At 44.8% G+C, this 18,174-nt stretch overlaps 1 protein-coding gene across 1 annotated transcript; it reads right to left on the minus strand.

Annotated features, from left to right (window-relative positions):
- Positions 1-222: 222 nt before the first annotated feature.
- LOC121574662 (NFX1-type zinc finger-containing protein 1) lies at positions 223-17,520 on the minus strand. Its single transcript, XM_045223332.1, has 15 exons — positions 17,451-17,520; positions 17,300-17,359; positions 16,104-17,083; positions 15,623-15,909; positions 15,056-15,294; positions 14,731-14,856; positions 14,392-14,540; positions 14,026-14,169; positions 10,768-10,885; positions 10,118-10,347; positions 9,748-9,887; positions 8,869-9,169; positions 5,185-5,295; positions 4,977-5,072; positions 223-3,201 (listed from the first exon to the last, which is right to left on the minus strand). The coding sequence occupies exons 1-15, from the start codon at positions 17,518-17,520 to the stop codon at positions 748-750; spliced, it is 5,505 nt and encodes a 1,834-aa protein (XP_045079267.1). The 3' UTR covers positions 223-747.
- Positions 17,521-18,174: the final 654 nt, after the last annotated feature.

An 18,174-nucleotide genomic window follows, 5' to 3' on the forward strand; every position in this document is an offset into this window, starting at 1 on the left:
TCCCCAAAAATACATCCCCCCCCCCGGCTGGCACACAGTATCCAGCGCTTTGTATCCTGAACACTTGGTTTGTGCACAAGTGTGTGAATATTACTTACTTTTACAATGTTTGCTTTTCATACCAGAGTTTGTTTTTCAGCCCCTTTATCATATTATATGAACTGAGTCAGCTGAATCATTAATGTGTGAATGTGTGTGTTAGAAAATCATTTTGCAAACATATTGGATCATCTCAGATAGTTTTATTATATTTGTGTAAAAGGCCAGAATTGCAAGTATCAAGCCAACTCTTTGTTAAATTAACAATACACTGCTGCCATCCATTGGTGTGACTGGAAAATACACTCAGGTGTCTAAAAATGTAGGCCCATCATCACACGTAACAATCCAGTCTAATCGTTTGCATAATTCATTATTGTACATTGGGTTGAACATTATGTGTAATGATTTTTTGAGCAATCGTTAATTTTCAACTTTCAAGATCACACAGATACAGTAGCAAAAAGTCACAAATAATTTCGGTATTGTACTCTGGAGTGACATTGTTAAACATCACCTCTGCGAAATAAAACTGAATATGTATTATATTTTGCGAAGCAGATTCATTTCATCACATTCAATGAATCATTTACTGTAATTTCAGCATTAAATATATCAATTAATACAGCTATGCTTTCTGGAGTGCACATTGTGATAACTGTCACATCAGTCATGACAAGTCACAATTAAACTGAAAACAATCTGTTTTCAATCATCAAGGTGCATCAGGTCAAAGTTCAGCACATTGTTGACTTCGGACCACGCAGCACCTTGCGCCCCATCCATCTCTGATGCCACTCTGTTGCCACTGGCCAGAGCATGGCTTGCTCCACCAATCGTAGCGTTGCATTCTGGGCAGTTGCTACGCTCCATGGCCCCTCCACATTCTCCGATGGCGTAGATGTGATCGTTGGGGCACTTGTACCAGTGTCCAACACTCAGGTCGATAGCTTTAACAATCATTATCCTTTCTTCATCAGTGATCCCAAGGCCAGTGCTTGGTAGCTTTTTATACAGGTCTTTAAGTGCTTGCTTTACCAAGTCCTCGTCTTGCTGAGTGAAAGGCTGCATTCTCTCCAGAATCTTCCTTATGGCTGTGACCTCAGCCTGAACGTTGACCCCACGGCCTGTTCCATTAGCCATCTTGCAGCGGGCGTTGAGCTCCGCCAAAAAGGAGAGCCTCTGTAGCTCGCTCTGCAGATCAGAAGCCTGCTGCTCTGTGAACTTTTGGGGATGATCCATCAGCCACTTCAGGAACTCCGGAACATTCTTGTCAAAGTAAAAGGTTTCCGCGCTTGACATGTGCCCCCTACGAATCTTCAGCAGCTTGTTCAGTCTCTCAAGTAAGGCCATCTTGTTCTCAGTGATCCATAGTTCCTTCGCTGTGAGGTTGGATGCTTTCAGTGTATCTCTGATCTGTATGTACTCCATAGGTAGGTACCTTAGCAAGTCCTCCTTGTCAATCCATTGCTGCTTAAGGACAACCTTCTGTACCTCAATATCTGACTGTGTTCCATTAATCTTCTCCTTCACTTTCTCAATTTCCACCAGACTCCGGTTGACATGAGCCCCGTACCGGAGATTCCTGCGGATGGGTGTGCGACACTTGGGGCACTCCTTCAACTTTATTGCGACCTTCTCCTCGGTAGCCTCCTGGTTCTCATCCATCTCCATGTATGTGTCCATGGACGTGGACTCAAAAAGGTGTCCGCAGTCCTCTAGCTGAATGAAACAGGCCTCAACATCGTCCTCCGTACCAAAGAAGATCTCTGTTACCTCCTCGTGGTGGCAAACACGGCACTTGTTGGGGCAGGGGTCTCCACACAAGCCGATGCATGGGTGCCCACAGTGCAAGGTTTTGGTACAGGGTTGGGCGCATGGTGGACGGTCACAAGGCTCATGGCAAAGCTTGTTGCAGCGCTGATGAGGGCACTTCCAGGCGCAAGGCTCTATGCAGGGGGCACAGGGCTGGCCACAGGGCTTCATACAGACACTATGGACGCAGCGATTCTCACAGCGCATTGGACAGGGTGGGCATCCACGTGTACAGGGCTCCCGACACTTATGGGAGCAGACAAGGAGGCGATCACATTGGTGGGAACAGCCCATGTGGAAGCGGCCCTGGTGGCACCTCTGGCAGGAACCAGGACAGGGGTGGCCACACTTCAGCATCTGTTTACAATGTGCCCTGCAGTCTGGCTGTATGGTAGATCTTTTAAAATGACAGGGATCTTCTTGCTTGTGTCCACATTTGAGCTCAAATATGACCATCACCATGCAGGTGGTGGTGCAGGACTCCCCACACACCAAGGCACATGGATGCCCACACATTAAATTCTTCTGACAGGGCTCCTGGCACACAAACTTCTCTGGAGCCTGGTGACAGGGCACCATCTGCTTGTGCTGGCACTGTGGTACAATCTTTTCTACCTGCTTAAGGCAGTCAGTAGAGCACTCCTGGTAGCACTGAAGTTGGCATCGATGCCCCAGCTCACAGAGGACCTTCTGGCACTTCTTGTTACATGTGTACTTTTTGTGCTCTTGGTCGTACGGGTGGCAGGCACTGGCGCACACGTGACCACAGTTCAAGCGGAACTCGCAGGGCAGGTTGCAGCCTCCCTCAGGAGCTTGTTTGAAGTCGTCTCCGCAGGACACTTTAATGTGTTTCTCAGGGTGGTTCTGGCAGCACAAAGTCAGTGCAGGGCCCACTTGGTCTTTCTCTCGCAGCGTGTGCAGGATGTTGCTCCAAAGCTTGACCTTTCCCAACATGTCCATGTTTCCAATGCAGTAGAGGCCCTTCTTAGCCCGTGACAGGGCTACACAGACACGGTTGGGGATGTTCAAGAAACCCACCTTCCCCTGTTTGTTACTTCGAACCAGGGACAGCAGGACAATATCATTTTCCTCCCCTTGATATTTGTCCACAACATGAACTTTGACCCCATTGAACTCTTTGGCTGGCATGAGGTTGCGCAGACAGTGGAGTTGCCCTGTGTAAGTGGTGAGGATGGTGATCTGGAACGGCTGGTAGTCCTGTAACAGGAGGTAGCGACACAGAGCTACCACGAAGAGGGCCTCGTGGCGGTTCTGGTGACTCTTTCCATCCTTGATCTCCTCCTCATGGTAATTATGCTCCACAAAGAACATGTTTGAGTGAAGCCCCTGCAAGACAACAGGGGGTTGAATATAATGTATATTGGACCGCAACTAACTTCTAAAGCCTACACATATAGACGGTTTATCATGCTTTATTAATGGTACATTGAATTGACCACATGGGGAAATTCATTGATAAACAGCTTACTTTAAATGTACTCTTGCTAAGAGGGAAACTATCATGTCAAAAATCTACAGTGAGGGAAAAAAGTATTTGATCCCCTGCTGATTTTGTACGTTTGCCCACTGACAAAGACATGATCTGTCTATAATTTTAATGGTAGGTTTATTTGAACAGTGAGAGACAGAATAACAACAAAAATATGTCAAAAATGTTATAAATTGATTTGCATTTTAATGAGGGAAATAAGTATTTGACCCCTCTGAAAAACATGATTTAGTACTTGGTTGTAAAACCCTTGTTGGCAATCACAGAGGTCAGACGTTTCTTGTAGTTGGCCACCAGGTTTGCACACATCTCAGGAGGGATTTTGTTCCACTCCTCTTTGCAGATCTTCTCCAAGTCATTAAGGTTTTGAGGCTGACGTTTGGCAACTCAAACCTTCAGCTCCCTCCACAGATTTTCTATGGGATTAAGGTCTGGAGACTGGCTAGGCCACTCCAGGACCTTAATGTGCTTCTTCTTGAGCCACCTCTTTGTTGCCTTGGCCGTGTGTTTTGGGTCATTGTCATGCTGGAATACCCATCCACGACCCATTTTCAATGCCCTGGCTGAGGGAAGGAGGTTCTTACCCAAGATTTGACGGTACATGGCGCCGTCCATCGTCCCTTTGATGCGGTGAAGTTGTCCTGTCCCCTTAGCAGAAAAACACCCCCAAAGCATAATGTTTCCACCTCCATGTTTGACGGTGGGGATGGTGTTCTTGGGGTCATAGGCAGAATTCCTCCTCCTCCAAACACGGCAAGTTGAGTTGATGCCAAAGAGCTCAATTTTCAGATGTTCATTGGCAAACTTCAGATGGCCCTGTATATGTGCTTTCTTGAGCAGGGGGACCTTGCGGGTGCTGCAGGATTTCAGTCCTTCACGACGTAGTGTGTTACCAATTGTTTTCTTGGTGACTATGGTCCCAGCTGCCTTGAGATCATTGACAAGATCCTCCCGTGTAGTTCTGGGCTGATTCCTCACCGTTCTCATGATCATTGCAACTCCACGAGGTGAGCTCTTGCATGGAGCCCCAGGCCGAGGGAGATTGACAGTTATTTTGTGTTTCTTCCATTTGCGAATAATCGCACCAACTGTTGTCACCTTCTCACCAAGCTGCTTGGCGATCGTCTTGTAGCCCATTCCAGCCTTGTGTAGGTCTACAATCTTGTCCCTGACATCCTTGGAGAGCTCTTTGGTCTTGGCCATGGTGGAGAGTTTGGAATCTGATTGATTGATTGCTTCTGTGGACAGGTGTCTTTTATACAGGTAACAAGCTGAGATTATGAGCACTCCCTTTAAGAGTGTGCTCCTAATCACAGCTCGTTACCTGTATAAAAGACACCTGGGAGCCAGAAATCTTTCTGATTGAGAGGGGGTCAAATACTTATTTCCCTAATTAAAATGCAAATCAATTTATAACATTTTTGAAATGCGTTTTTCTGGATATTTTTGTTGTTATTCTGTCTCTCACTGTTCAAATAAACCTACCATTAAAATTATAGACTGATCATTTCTTTGTCAGTGGGCAAACGTACAAAATCAGCAGGGGATCAAATACTTTTTTCCCTCACTGTAGATTTTTGACATCTTTGTATTTTTGTATGCATTGATTTACCTTAACATTCTCGAAGTCCATCACTGAGGGGTGGTTCTCCAGCTCAGAGTAGATGTGAGGGACCAGGAGACAGGCAATGTCTGGCCTCATACGATGCTGTGTGGGATAGACCCAGAGTGAGAGCATTGGTCAATGGAGAATGAAGAACAATGGTAATTGGTTTATCTGGTTTGTCCATATAAACTTCCCTTCAGATTCCCTCACATACCTGGTAGTTAAGTCTGACATACGGAAAGTCCATCTTGATCAGCCTCTCAAACATGGACACTTCAAGATTGAAGTTTTTGGCCAGGTCAAACACTGTTGCACTGGGCCGGAGCTAGGGGGACAATGAGGTTGCAAGCTACATGAGTACCCCTGAATCTCAAGAGAGGATGGCATGGACCACCTCATTTCAACAGTTTTAGACAATATAAACACACAATAGAGTCGAGGAGATCACTGTTTTTAATCAGCTGCCCACTACAGACGAATATTTGGCTTTCGACTAAACCTGGCACAAATAAATGTAATAAAGTAAAGAGTATGGAAAATATAAACTGAGAATACCCCCCTTGCCCCCAGAACAGCCTCAATTCGTCAGGGCATGGACTCTACAAGGTGTCGAAAGCGTTACACAGGGATCCTGGCCCATGTTGGTTCCAATGCTTCCCACAGTTGTGTCAAGTTGGCTGGATGTCCTTTTGGTGGTGGACCATTTTTGACACAATCGGTGCGCCTGGCAACTACGTTCAAAGACACTTAAATATTTTGTCTTGCCCATTCACCCTCTTAATGGCACACATACACAATCAATGTCTCAATTGTCTCAAGGCTTAACAATCCTTCTTTAACTTTTCTCCTACCCTTCATTTACACTGATTGAAGTGGATTTAACAAGTGACATTAATAAGTCAGTCTATGTAATGTTTTGTATACTCAGTGTATATGCAAATAAACTCTGAGGTTTTCTATCCTATCCTGTTTTGCTGTTTCTTTTCACGTGTGTCAGCTTGATTTAGGGGACAGTTATTGAGTTATTGTTCAGTTTGTTTCCGCCTGACTGTGTTAAAATTCAACCACAAACGTATGATTAATGAATAGCACTACAAAGCCAAAGCTTTTTTTTTATCGAAAGTGTGATCCACCTACATTACAGGAAAAAGGTATAAGCTTGACAAAAGCAAAGCCCAACATCTCAAGACTACCAGCCTTGAATAAAGTGGATGATTTGAACTGAGTAAAAGACATGAGATATTCCCAATGTACCGTAGCCATCAGAAAGTATTCATACCCCTTAACTTATTCCACATTTTGTTGTGTTACAGCCTGAATTCAAAATGGATTCAATAGATTTTTATTCTCACCCATCTACACACAATATCCCATAATGCCAAAGTGAAAACATGTTTTTAGAAATTGTTGCAAATTTATTGAAAATGAAATACAGAAATATTTCATTTACATACAGTACCAGTCAAGGGTTTTTCTTTATTAGACTATTTTCTACATTGTAGAATAAAAGTGAAGACATCAAAACTATGAAATAACACATATGCAGTGTGCATAGCTGTCATCAAGGCAAAGGGTGGCTACTTTGAAGAATCTAAAATATAAAATATATTTTGATTTGTTTAATACTTTTTTGGTTCCTACATGATTCCATATGTGTTATTTCATAGTTTTGATGTCTTCATGTAAAAAATAGTAAAAATAAAGAAAAACCCTTCAAAGAGTAGGTGTGTCCAAACTTTTGACACCCCTGAGTCAATACTTTGTAGAAGCACCTTTGGAAGCGATTAAAGCTGTGAGTCTTTCTGGGTAAATCTCCATGAGCTTTCCACACCTGGATAATTCAACATTTGCCTATTATTATTTTCAAAATTCTTCAAGCTCTGTCAAATTGGTTGTTGATCATTGCTAGACAACTATTTTCAGGTCTTGCCATAGATGTTCAAGCAAATGTAAGTCAAAACTGTAATTTGGCCACTCAGGAACATTCACTGTCTTCTTGGTAAGCAACTCCAGTGTAGATTTGGCCTTGTGTTGATGGTATCACTTAGATCATGTATTTTCAGGTAGAGTTACACGACATCTCCAGAAGTATGTGGACACCCCTTCATATTAGTGGATTCAGATATTTAATCTACACCCGTTGCTGACAGGTGTATAAAATCGAGCACACAGCCATGCAATCTCCATAGACAAACATTGACAGTAGAATGGCCTTACTGAAGAGCTCAGTGACTTTCAATGTGGCACCGTCATAGGATGCCACCTTTCCAACAAGTCAATTGGTCAAATTTCTGCCCTGCTAGAGCTGCCCCGGTCAACTGTAAGGGCTGTTATTGTGAAGTGGAAACGTCTAGGAGCAACAACGGCTCAGCCGCGAAGTGGTAAGCCACACAAGCTCACAGAACGGGACCACCGAGTGCTGAAGCAAGTGGCGCTTAAAAATCATCCATCCTTGGTTGCAACACTCACTACCGAGTTCCAAATGGGCTCTGGAAGCAAGAACTGTTCGTCGGGAGCTTCATGAAATGGATTTCCATGGCCGAGCAGCCACACACAAGCCTAAGATCACCATGCGCAATGCTAGGCGTCAGCTGGAGTGGTATAAAGCTCCCCCCCATTGGACTCTGGAGCATTGGAAACACGTTCTCTGGAATGATGAATCACGCTTCACCATCTGGCAGTCCGACGGACTAATCTTCGGGCCCTTAGTTCCAGTGAAGGGAAATCTTAATGCTACAGCATACAATTAGATTCTAGATGATTCTGTGCTTTCAACTTTGTGGCAACAGTTTGGGGAAGGCCCTTTCCTGTTTCAGCATGACAATGCCCCCGTGCACAAAGCGTGGTCAATACAGAAATGGTTTGTCGAGATCGGTGTGGAAGAACTTGACTGGCCTGCACAGAGCCTTGACCTCAACCCCATCGAACACCTTTGGGATGAATTGGAACGCCGACTGCGAGCCAGGCCTAATTGCCCAACAGCAGTGCCCGACCTCACTAATACACTAGTGGCTGAATGGAAGCAATTCCCCGCAGCAATGTTCCAACATCTAGTGGAAAATCCTTCCCAGAGAATGGTGGCTGTTATAGCAGCAAAGGGGGGACCAACTCCATATTAATGCCCATGATTTTGGAATGAGCTGTTCGACGAGCAGGTGTCCACATACTTTTGTACCTCGCAAAGCACTATCCATCTACCAATAGGTGCTCTTCTTTGCGAGGCATTGGGAAACCTCCCTGGTCTTCGTGGTTGAATCTGTGTTTGAAATTCACTGCTCGACTGAGGGACCTTACAGATAATTGTATGTGTGGGGTACAGAGATCAGGTAGTCATTCAAAAATCATGTTAAACACTATGATTGCACAGAGTGAGTCCATGCAACTTACGTGACTTTATTTAGGCTTGCCATAACAAAGGTTGAAAAGCTTTTCATTTTTTATTAATTAATAACAATTTCAAAAAACATAATTCCACTTTGACATTATGGGGTATATTGTGTAGGCCAGTACCACAACATTTCAATTTAATCAATTTTAAATTCAGGCTATAACACAACAGAATATGGACAAAGTCAATGGGTGCGAATACTTACTGAAGGCACTGTATTCACTCAGAGCTAAAAGGAATTAAGTCAAATTATGTAAGACCTTATAGCTGGGTGTGCTGGATGAGGTCTTAGTTTAGCTCCAAGCAGAGTTGGATGTTGATTGAATTTCAATCCCAGCCAATTAAGAAATGAAAATGACCATGGACTTTCAATTTTTAAAAAGCCCAATTTACATTAGGAACTTGAAAAATGTTCAAGCACGATGTCCAGCTGACTTCCTGGATTTACTGGAATAACAGTGAAATCTTTGAGAGGGAGTTGACCATGCCTGACCAATGAGTGTCCTGTACCTGTTGGTGGTCTCCAATGAGGATGAGGTGCTGGCAAGCCTGGCTCAGAGTGGTGATGGTGTGGGCCTCCAGTACCTCCGCCGCCTCTTCCACGATCACCAGGCGGGGACTCACTTCCTGCAAAGCTTTGCGGCATCTAGCAGCCCCCGTAGTCGTCATGCCGATGACCTTGGCATCCTTCAGGACACGTATGTCCTCATGGAGACGAATCTCAGCCAGACGCTCGGCAGCGTCCTGATAGTCCTGCTCCGCCTGCTGGGCTCGCATACGCAGCTCCGTCCGGTAACGCCCCACCCAAAACCTGCAGACGTAGATTACGTCATTGAGTAGCATTTCACTGCAAGGCCACTAATATAGTCTAAATAAGTAGGTCATAAGAATGATATAACACCCATTGAACAGGTGTGTTTACCAGACATAATCATACAGCACAATCAAATTCAGAATATTTGAGATTGGTAATAAGTAATAAGAGTCCTTTATTACTTGAGTGATTTACGGAGTCAATCAAACAGGCTGAAGCTGTGACTTAACATTACATTTTTGGGTTTAATCCAAGATGGCTTTTTGGCCGGCACACAACTGAGCCTTGCACTAGTCTTTTCCCCAGTCAGATCAAGACATCCGTTACTTAAGGAGGCAAAGCCAAACGCACACCTGTGTGATTTGTGTGGTTTGTGTGGCCATGACGACTTTGCTTTCACAAGCTAAGCACAGTTACATTGCCACGGTGACAGAAAGTTAGAGAGCAAAATCTTGCCTTTGAGCTGAGGGGATCAGTGCATACATTTTCTCTGTAATTAGTTGACATAATTATACTCAATGGGAATAAACGCTCTTGCAGACTGGCGTTGCCTAGGGGATGAGGGGGAGTATTACCGGTACAGTCTCCATCTGTCTGGCAGACTGAGAGTCCACACATCCAGAATGGTGTCCTCCTCATCCTCACTCACGGCTGAGCTGCTGCCCAGCTCCCTCCTAATACGATGTTTCATCTTCCTCTTCTGTACCCGCTGCATCTGCGCACATACAGAGAGACATGGGGAGCTTTTCAAATAACTTTAACGACACCTTTAGCTTAGGAGTATTGTAGAAAGACAGGTGCTAAGCTAAATATTTTTAAATACTCTAAAGCAGGAGGTTGTTATTTAAAATCAATAACCAGCTAAATTGGTTTATGATTCACATGATTTATGATGCAATGTATTTTGGTCATATTGTTGGATCAAGGCTAATTATTGGTTCTTACCTCCCAGCCTTCTTCACTCTGCTCTGCCTGTATCTCAGTGTTCTCCAGGTTCATGGCCAGCATCTGTTCTGCCATATCCCTGACTATCTCCTCCATCTTTCTTCGATCTTCATCCCGACCATGATGCGTGTTTGAGTCTTCTACAAAGCGTTCTGCCTGGATCAGGTCTGCCTCCTCCGCTATCTCGATCAGGTCGTCCTCTTCCTCTATAGCTTCGTCCATTTCCCCATCTATTATAAAATAGAGAGGTGAAAATGGGTGAGGAGTGAGGACTAGAGTTTCTAACTTCCTAGTAGTTCTCTCAACATGAAAATGAGCACTGAACTCTTTTTCACCCCATATAGTTTGAGTTAGGATCAAAGGGAGTTGTAAATAAAACCAAAATGGTTCAAAGATACAAGAGACTAAATAATATCAAATAAAATCTAATCAAAGTTTATTGGTCGCCTACACAGATGTGCAGATGTTATCGCAGGTGCAGCGAAATGCTTGTGTTAATAGCTACATGAATTACATCAATAATATATTCACAAGCAATGTTGACAAATACAATCCCACAAGGAGAAGCATTCCTCTGTACCTGTTCCATTTATTATCTGTCTGATCATGTTGTCTTGTCTACTCTCTGTGGTACTGCAGTAGCTTCTCACCTGCATTGCAATTTTGAGGATGTGGCGTCCTCTGCTGGAAGGCAGTGGAACCTAACCCCAGCCACTCCATAATAAGAGACGGCTTCTTCCCACCATAGCTCTCAAAACCATCCAGTGCCTGAGGATGACATATTAATAGTATTGTTTCCTCTCTGGCCAATGACAGATTATCACAGTTCAACATCATTTCATAAAGGTTTTCTGGGAATGTCAGACCTACTTTTTGAATTTTAAGCATAGAGGCAGTTGGGGTTAGCGTATTCATTTTAGTTGTCCTATCCGACATCAACACCAAAATAAAATAGAATACAATTGTATTTGTCACATGCGCCGAATACAACAGGTGTAGACCTTACAGTGAAATGCTTACTTACAAGCCCTTAACCAACAATGCAGTTTTAAGAAAAATAAGAGTTCAGAACAAATATTTACTAAATAAACTAAAGAAAAAATAAAAGAGCAACAATAAAATAACAATAATGAGGCTATATACAGGGGGTACCGGTACCGAGTCAATGTGCGGGGGTACAGGTTAGCAGAGGTAATTTGTACATGTTGGTAGCACTACCCTCTGTAGCACCTTGCATTCGGAGGCCGAGCAGTTGCCATACCAGGTGGTGATGCAACCAGTCAGGATGCTCTCGAAGGTGCAGTTGTAGAACTTTTTGAGGATCTGAGGACCCATGCCAAATATTTTCAGTCTCCTGAGGGGGAATAGGCGTTGTCGTGCCCTCTTCACGACTGTCTTGGTGTGTTTGGACCATGATAGTTTGTTGGTGATGTGGACACCAAGGAACTTGAAGCTCTCAACCTGCTCCACTACAGCCCCGTCGATGAGAATGGGGGCGTGCTCAGTCCTCTTTTTTTTTCCTGTAGTCCACAATCATCTTCTTTGTCTTGGTCACGTTGAGGGAGAGGTTGTTGTCCTGGCACCACACTTCCAGGTCTCTGACCTCCTCCCTGTAGGCTGTCTCATCGTTGTCGGTGATCAGGCCTACCACCGTTGTGTTGTCGGCAAACTTAATGATGGTTTTGGAGTCGTGCTTGGCCACGCAGTCATGGGTGAACACGGAGTACAGGAGGGGACTAAGCACGCACCCCTGAGGGGCCCCCGTGTTGAGGATCAGCGTGGCAGATGTGTTGTTGCCTACCCTTACCACCTGGGGGCTGCCCGTCAGGAAGTCCAGGATCCAGTTGCAGAGGGAGGTGTTTAGTCCCAGGGTCCTTAGCTTAGTGATGAGCTTTGAGGGCACTATGGTGTTGAACGCTGAGCTGTAGTCAATGAACAGCATTCTCACATACAGTGGGGAAAAAAAGTATTTAGTCAGCCACCAATTGTGCATGTTCTCCCACTTAAAAAGATGAGAGAGGCCTGTAATTTTCATCATAGGTACACGTCAACTATGACAGACAAATTGAGACTTTTTTTTCCAGAAAATCACATTTTAGGATTTCTAATGAATTTATTTGCAAATTATGGTGGAAAATAAGTATTTGGTCAATAACAAAAGTTTCTCAATACTTTGTTATATACCCTTTGTTGGCAATGACACAGGTCAAACGTTTTCTGTAAGTCTTCACAAGGTTTTCACACACTGTTGCTGGTATTTTGGCCCATTCCTCCATGCAGATCTCCTCTAGAGCAGTGATGTTTTGGGGCTGTCGCTGGGCAACACAGACTTTCAACTCCCTCCAAAGATTTTCTATGGGGTTGAAATCTGGAGACTGGCTAGGCCACTCCAGGACCTAGAAATGCTTCTTACGAAGCCACTCCTTCGTTGCCCGGGCAGTGTGTTTGGGATCATTGTCATGCTGAAAGACCCAGCCACGTTTCATCTTCAATGCCCTTGCTGATGGAAGGAGGTTTTCACTCAAAATCTCACGATACATGGCCCCATTCATTATTTCCTTTACACGGATCAGTTGTCCTGGTCCCTTTGCAGAAAAACAGCCCCAAAGCATGATGTTTCCACCCCCATGCTTCACAGTAGGTATGGTGTTCTTTGGATGCAACTCAGCATTCTTTGTCCTCCAAACATGACGAGTTGAGTTTTTACCAAAAAGTTCTATTTTGGTTTCATCTGACCATATGACATTCTCCCAATCCTTTTCTGGATCATCCAAATTCACTCTAGCAAACTTCAGACGGGCCTGGACATGTACTGGCTTAAGCAGGGGGACACGTCTGGCACTGCAGGATTTGAGTCCCTGGCGGCGTAGTGTGTTACTGATGGTAGGCTTTGTTACTTTGGTCCCAGCTCTCTGCAGGTCATTCACTAGGTCCCCCGTGTGGTTCTGGGATTTTTGCTCACCGTTCTTGTGATCATTTGGACCCCACGGGGTGAGATCTTGCGTGGAGCCCCAGATCGAGGGAGATTATCAGTGGTCTTGTATGTCTTCCATTTCCTAATAATTGCTCCCACAGTTGATTTCTTCAAACCAAGCTGCTTACCTATTGCAGATTCAGTCTTCCCAGCCTGGTGCAGGTCTACAATTTTGTTTCTGGTGTCCTTTGACAGCTCTTTGGTCTTGGCCATAGTGGAGTTTGGAGTGTGACTGTTTGAGGTTGTGGACAGGTGTCTTTTATACTGATAACAAGTTCAAACAGGTGCCATTAATACAGGTAACGAGTGGAGGACAGAGGAGCCTCTTAAAGAAGAAGTTACAGGTCTGTGAGAGCCAGAAATCTTGCTTGTTTGTAGGTGACCAAATACTTATTTTCCACCATAATTTGCAAATAAATTCATAAAAAATCCTACAATGTGATTTTCTGGATTTGTTTTTCTCAATTTGTCTGTCATAGTTGACGTGTACCTATGATGAAAATTACAGGCCTCTCTCATCTTTTTAAGTGGGAGAACTTGCACAATTGGTGACTGACTAAATACTTTTTTCCCCCACTGTAGGTGTTCCTTTTGTCCAGGTGAGAAAGGGCAGTGTTGAGTGCAATAGAGACTGCATCATCTGTGGATCTGTTGGGGCGGTATGCAAATTGGAGTGGGTCTAGGGTTTCTGGGATGATGGTGTTGATGTGAGCATTTCAAAGCACTTCATGGCTACAGACGTGAGTGCTACGGGTCGGTAGTCATTTAGGCAGGTTACCTTGGTGTTCTTGGGCACATAGTTCTAGTAGTAGCTGTGGTGGTGGAACTATTAGTCATAGTCGTAGAAGTAGTCACCAGCCTGATAGTCGTAATTGTGGTGGTCGGACAGACAGGCTAATCATCTTTATATTTTACAGCGGTATCAAAGACTCACAGGCTGGAGGATCAGGCTATCCCAGTGTTTCTCTGAGATGAACTTTTGGAGGTACTGCTCCCTTAAGACACCCCGAAGACTGCACTCCAGCTGCACAGACTGAGTCTGGATCTTAGTCTCTTCTGTCCGCAATGCATCATAGATCTGAGGGGAAACAATATTCTGAACATCAGTATGTGATATTATTTCACTGATTTACTATTTCCCAGAAGATAGCCAACCTGACTGTTACATTCCTGACACAAATGTAAGCTGAGCTACATTCACTTCAAAAGGAGCGCTCATTTACAATTTACATTTGAAGACTATTTCTAAAATGTTCACATATTGGTCAGTGTAACTTTCAGGTTTCAGGTTGGGCCTCACCTCACTGTAAGCATGGCGAAGATGATGAGGTAGCTTGCAGCGGAAGTTATAGGAGCTTTTCAGCTCCCTCAGGGTGAAACACTTCAGGACCTCACTGTTGCTTTGCCCACCCACTCTCACAATACCGTCTGGTAAAAACTTGTGGATGCCTATGGTGCACATTGTTAAACAAATGAAAAAGGTGCTCATACATACAACAAAAGTGCCCTTCAGAATTATCTTTGGTCAAACACAAAATGATGGTACGTAGCATCTGAAATTCTTCAAGAATGGCTTGAGGTGGAAAATAACTTAATTTGAGAATCAAAAGTTGCGTGAGACGTGTGCATTGCATCCTACCTTCTAGGAACTGGTCCAGAGCGTGGTTAGTGTAACAAACCACCAGCATGGGGGAGGTGAAACCTCTCCCCTCCTCCTGATTGGTCAACAGAGCCTGGGCGATCTTTAGTCCTGTGTAGGTCTTCCCTGAGATTATGAGTATGGAGGGAAAACAAATGTCCAAAAGTGTTACACTCCTGCAGAGCCATTGCACTAAAGACTATGTTACATGAAGCAACGTGGCACAATAATTTCTCAGCTTTTGGCCTGGACATTTTAAATGTATATACATTTATGTAAACATGATCTAATTCAATATGCATGACTTATTCAAAATGTATTCTACCTGTGCCTGGGGGTCCCTGGATGATGGCCAGCTCCTTGGTGAGGGCGAGCTGAAGGGCTCTCATCTGAGACTCGTCCAATCCCAGCTGCTCCATGGGGGGCCAGGCTTCAGGATCTAAGGTGTGGAAGCTCTTGATACTGCTCTTAAACTCAGGCACTGCAATAGCAGACAGGTCATACGTATCTGCCCTGGGCAGGTAGGCAGGAGGTTCGACGTCTGAGCTGCATTCCACTATATACCTGTAATTTACATGTCGTCATAAATCATAAATGTCATTCTTCATTACAAGAATGGATATGTGGTGAACAACATTTCTTCCAAATTCATCTAGCAGGTGGTGGAAGAGTTAAGTCACCCACAAACCATGTTAAGCACTTTAAGATCAGAAGTATGGAACTGTATCAATGCAATCTGTGATTCTCATCAGAAAAGCATGATGAAAACAAAATATTTTATCTTAAACTTCTCCCTAAGCTGATTAGCCAACTCTCTATCTCATAGCATCAACAACACTGGTGCATTAACAAGCTAATAGTTGAATTTAACAACGACAGACAGTACACTGACCTCTGGAAGGGCAGATCCTCTACCTCCAGCTCCTGCAGCCCTTCGAGGACGTAGCGGTAGGCCTCAAAGTAGGCTGTGGTCTCCACCATGAGGAAGGACTGGTGGGCCTCCACTCCTGCCAGGGCTCGCCTGCTCTCCCCTAAGAAACTGAGCTGGACAAAGCCCTTCTGTAGCTCCTTGGGGTCCCGGTCCGACACAGTAGCAAACAGGAAGGTGTCAAAGTTGTCACAGGACATGCAGAGCAGGGAGCCGTATATCAGCCGCTTGGAGTTCTGCCAGTTGACAAACTGTGCGGGACAGAGAATAACATGAAAATATATTTGAATGCACTCTATGGATCTGGAAAAACATTGTACGGATTAATGTAATTTCAAAGAGTATTGTACAATCTCACTATATTTTAAGGAATATAACTACAAAATGTTGGCAAATCTTGGTAAGTTATTTTTCTATTCAAATACTCGTAATCAAACTCACTGACCTTAAGAGGATGGGAGTCAAAATGGACCTTATAGGCCAAACCAGACGGGGTGCACAATGGAACCACCAGTCGAGTGTCAAAGTACACTCTGATGTCATCAAAGCGCATCTTTCTCAAAGGGATGTCTTTATTGCCCAGGTCCTGCTGGCTCTGAAGCAGCTGCTGGATTCCCTCTCGAAGAGGCCTCACAAAGTCCTCTCGCATGAGCCGGAAGTGCGTGTCCAGGTAGAGCAGTCCGCTGGCGTAGCGATGAGAGATAAGGTTGGGCCTGAGGTAGGTCCTCTGGTCCAGGTGGAACTCTTCGGGGGTGGGGTAGATGGGCAGGGTCCTGAAGTCGGCCTCCCCAGGTGGAGCGTCTTCCTGGGGGGTGATGAAGGAGTAGTTGTCAGACCTCAGGGTGCCCTCCCTGGTTCTCTCCTGGAGGTGCTCGACCAGGCCCTGGATCCTCTCCAGGTTCTCCTTCGTCTGTTCCAGGACGTCCACCTCTACAGCTCGCAGGCTGTTGATGACTGGTCTGAAGAGGGCCACTATCATGGACACGGCCTGGATAGAGCTAGCTGGGAAGATGCTGAGCACCTCGGAGAGAAGGGTCATGATGTTGTCCAAGTGCTGGGGGTACTGGTCCCGGCGGATGTTGTCAAACTCTGATGCCATTCCCATCACGTAATGGGGCAGGATGGTTCGGAGGAATCCGGAATCCTTGATTAAGCCAGTCAAGTCCTGTATGGTTCGGCGGTCGGTTTTAGACAAGAAGGCCTTGCATAATACTTGGCAGAGAAGCTGAATGAGGTCCTGTCGCATCTCTCTCTCGTCGAGGAGAACTTGCAGTCCTTTGCTGTAAGCCAGAGTGATGGCTACCTCTGAAGGGTCTTTCCCTGACAGATCCTCCAAGGTTTCGAACGACAATGGATGAATCTGAGGGGTGCCACTGCCTGCAGATCTTCCTCTCCCTCCCCCTCTCTCTCTACCTCTTCCTCTACCTCCCCATCTCTCTCCTCCTCTGCCTCTCCCTCTATCTTCTCCTCTGCCTCCCACTCTCTCTCTTCCTCCTCCTCCCGCTCTACCACCCTTACCCCTGGCATCCTCCCCTGCTCCTCCTCTTCCTCTTCCCCTCCCTGCTCTGTCATCTCGCTCTCTCCTATCCTCCCTCGGGTTCCCCCCATTAACCCCTCTCCTCTCTCCCCTGGCCCCCCTACCTCTTTCCCGTCTCTCTTGGTTGGCTATCACTTCCTCTTCTCTCTGACCAGCCTCAGCACCTGAGACAAACAACAGGGAAATCTATATCAATCTAAAGAAGGAAATGCCAATCATGTTTTGCTTATCTAAAGAAAAAATTAATCTCCTCACCTCTTCTGTGATCGACATGGTTGGCTCCTCCTCTACCTCTCCATTGCCTCCCTCTGTTTGGGGGGTCCATTCAGGATGACTTACTATTGGTTCTCTAAGACAAGTAATGAAACCCAACACAATTTGAGTGTTTAAAACAATGGAATTTTCAATTTCTTAAAACAAATTCCAAAACAGAGGCAAACTTGATATTGATGCATGATTATTTTATATCGTGGTGGATGACGTGTGCAATCTAGTGGATACAGCAAGAGATTACATTGAAATGGCATAAGTTTCATTTCTACAGAAATTAAATCACTTGGTTACAGTGCAGTGGAGGCTCCTCAGAGGAGGAAGGGGAGGACCATCCTCCTCGGTGAATTTCATAAACATTTAAATTGTAAAAACATTGAAAAAGTTATCCTTTTTAGATAAAACTATACTAAATATATTCACATGTCACCAACTAATTGATTAAAACACACTGTTTTGCAATGAAGGTCTACAGTAGCCTCAACAGCACTCTGTAGGGTAGCACCATTGTGTAGCCATAGGACAGCTAGCTTCCGTCCTCCTCTTGGTACATTGACTTCAATAAAGAACCTAGGAGGCTCTCGGTTCTCACCCCCTTCCATAGACTTACACAGTAATTATGACAACTTCCGGAGGACGTCCTCCAACCTACAGTGGGGAAAAAAAGTGTTTAGTCAGCCACCAATTGTGCAAGTTCTCCCACTTAAAA

This window comes from Coregonus clupeaformis, chromosome 10 (assembly GCF_020615455.1).
Source record: "Coregonus clupeaformis isolate EN_2021a chromosome 10, ASM2061545v1, whole genome shotgun sequence".
Taxonomy (NCBI): domain Eukaryota; kingdom Metazoa; phylum Chordata; class Actinopteri; order Salmoniformes; family Salmonidae; genus Coregonus; species Coregonus clupeaformis.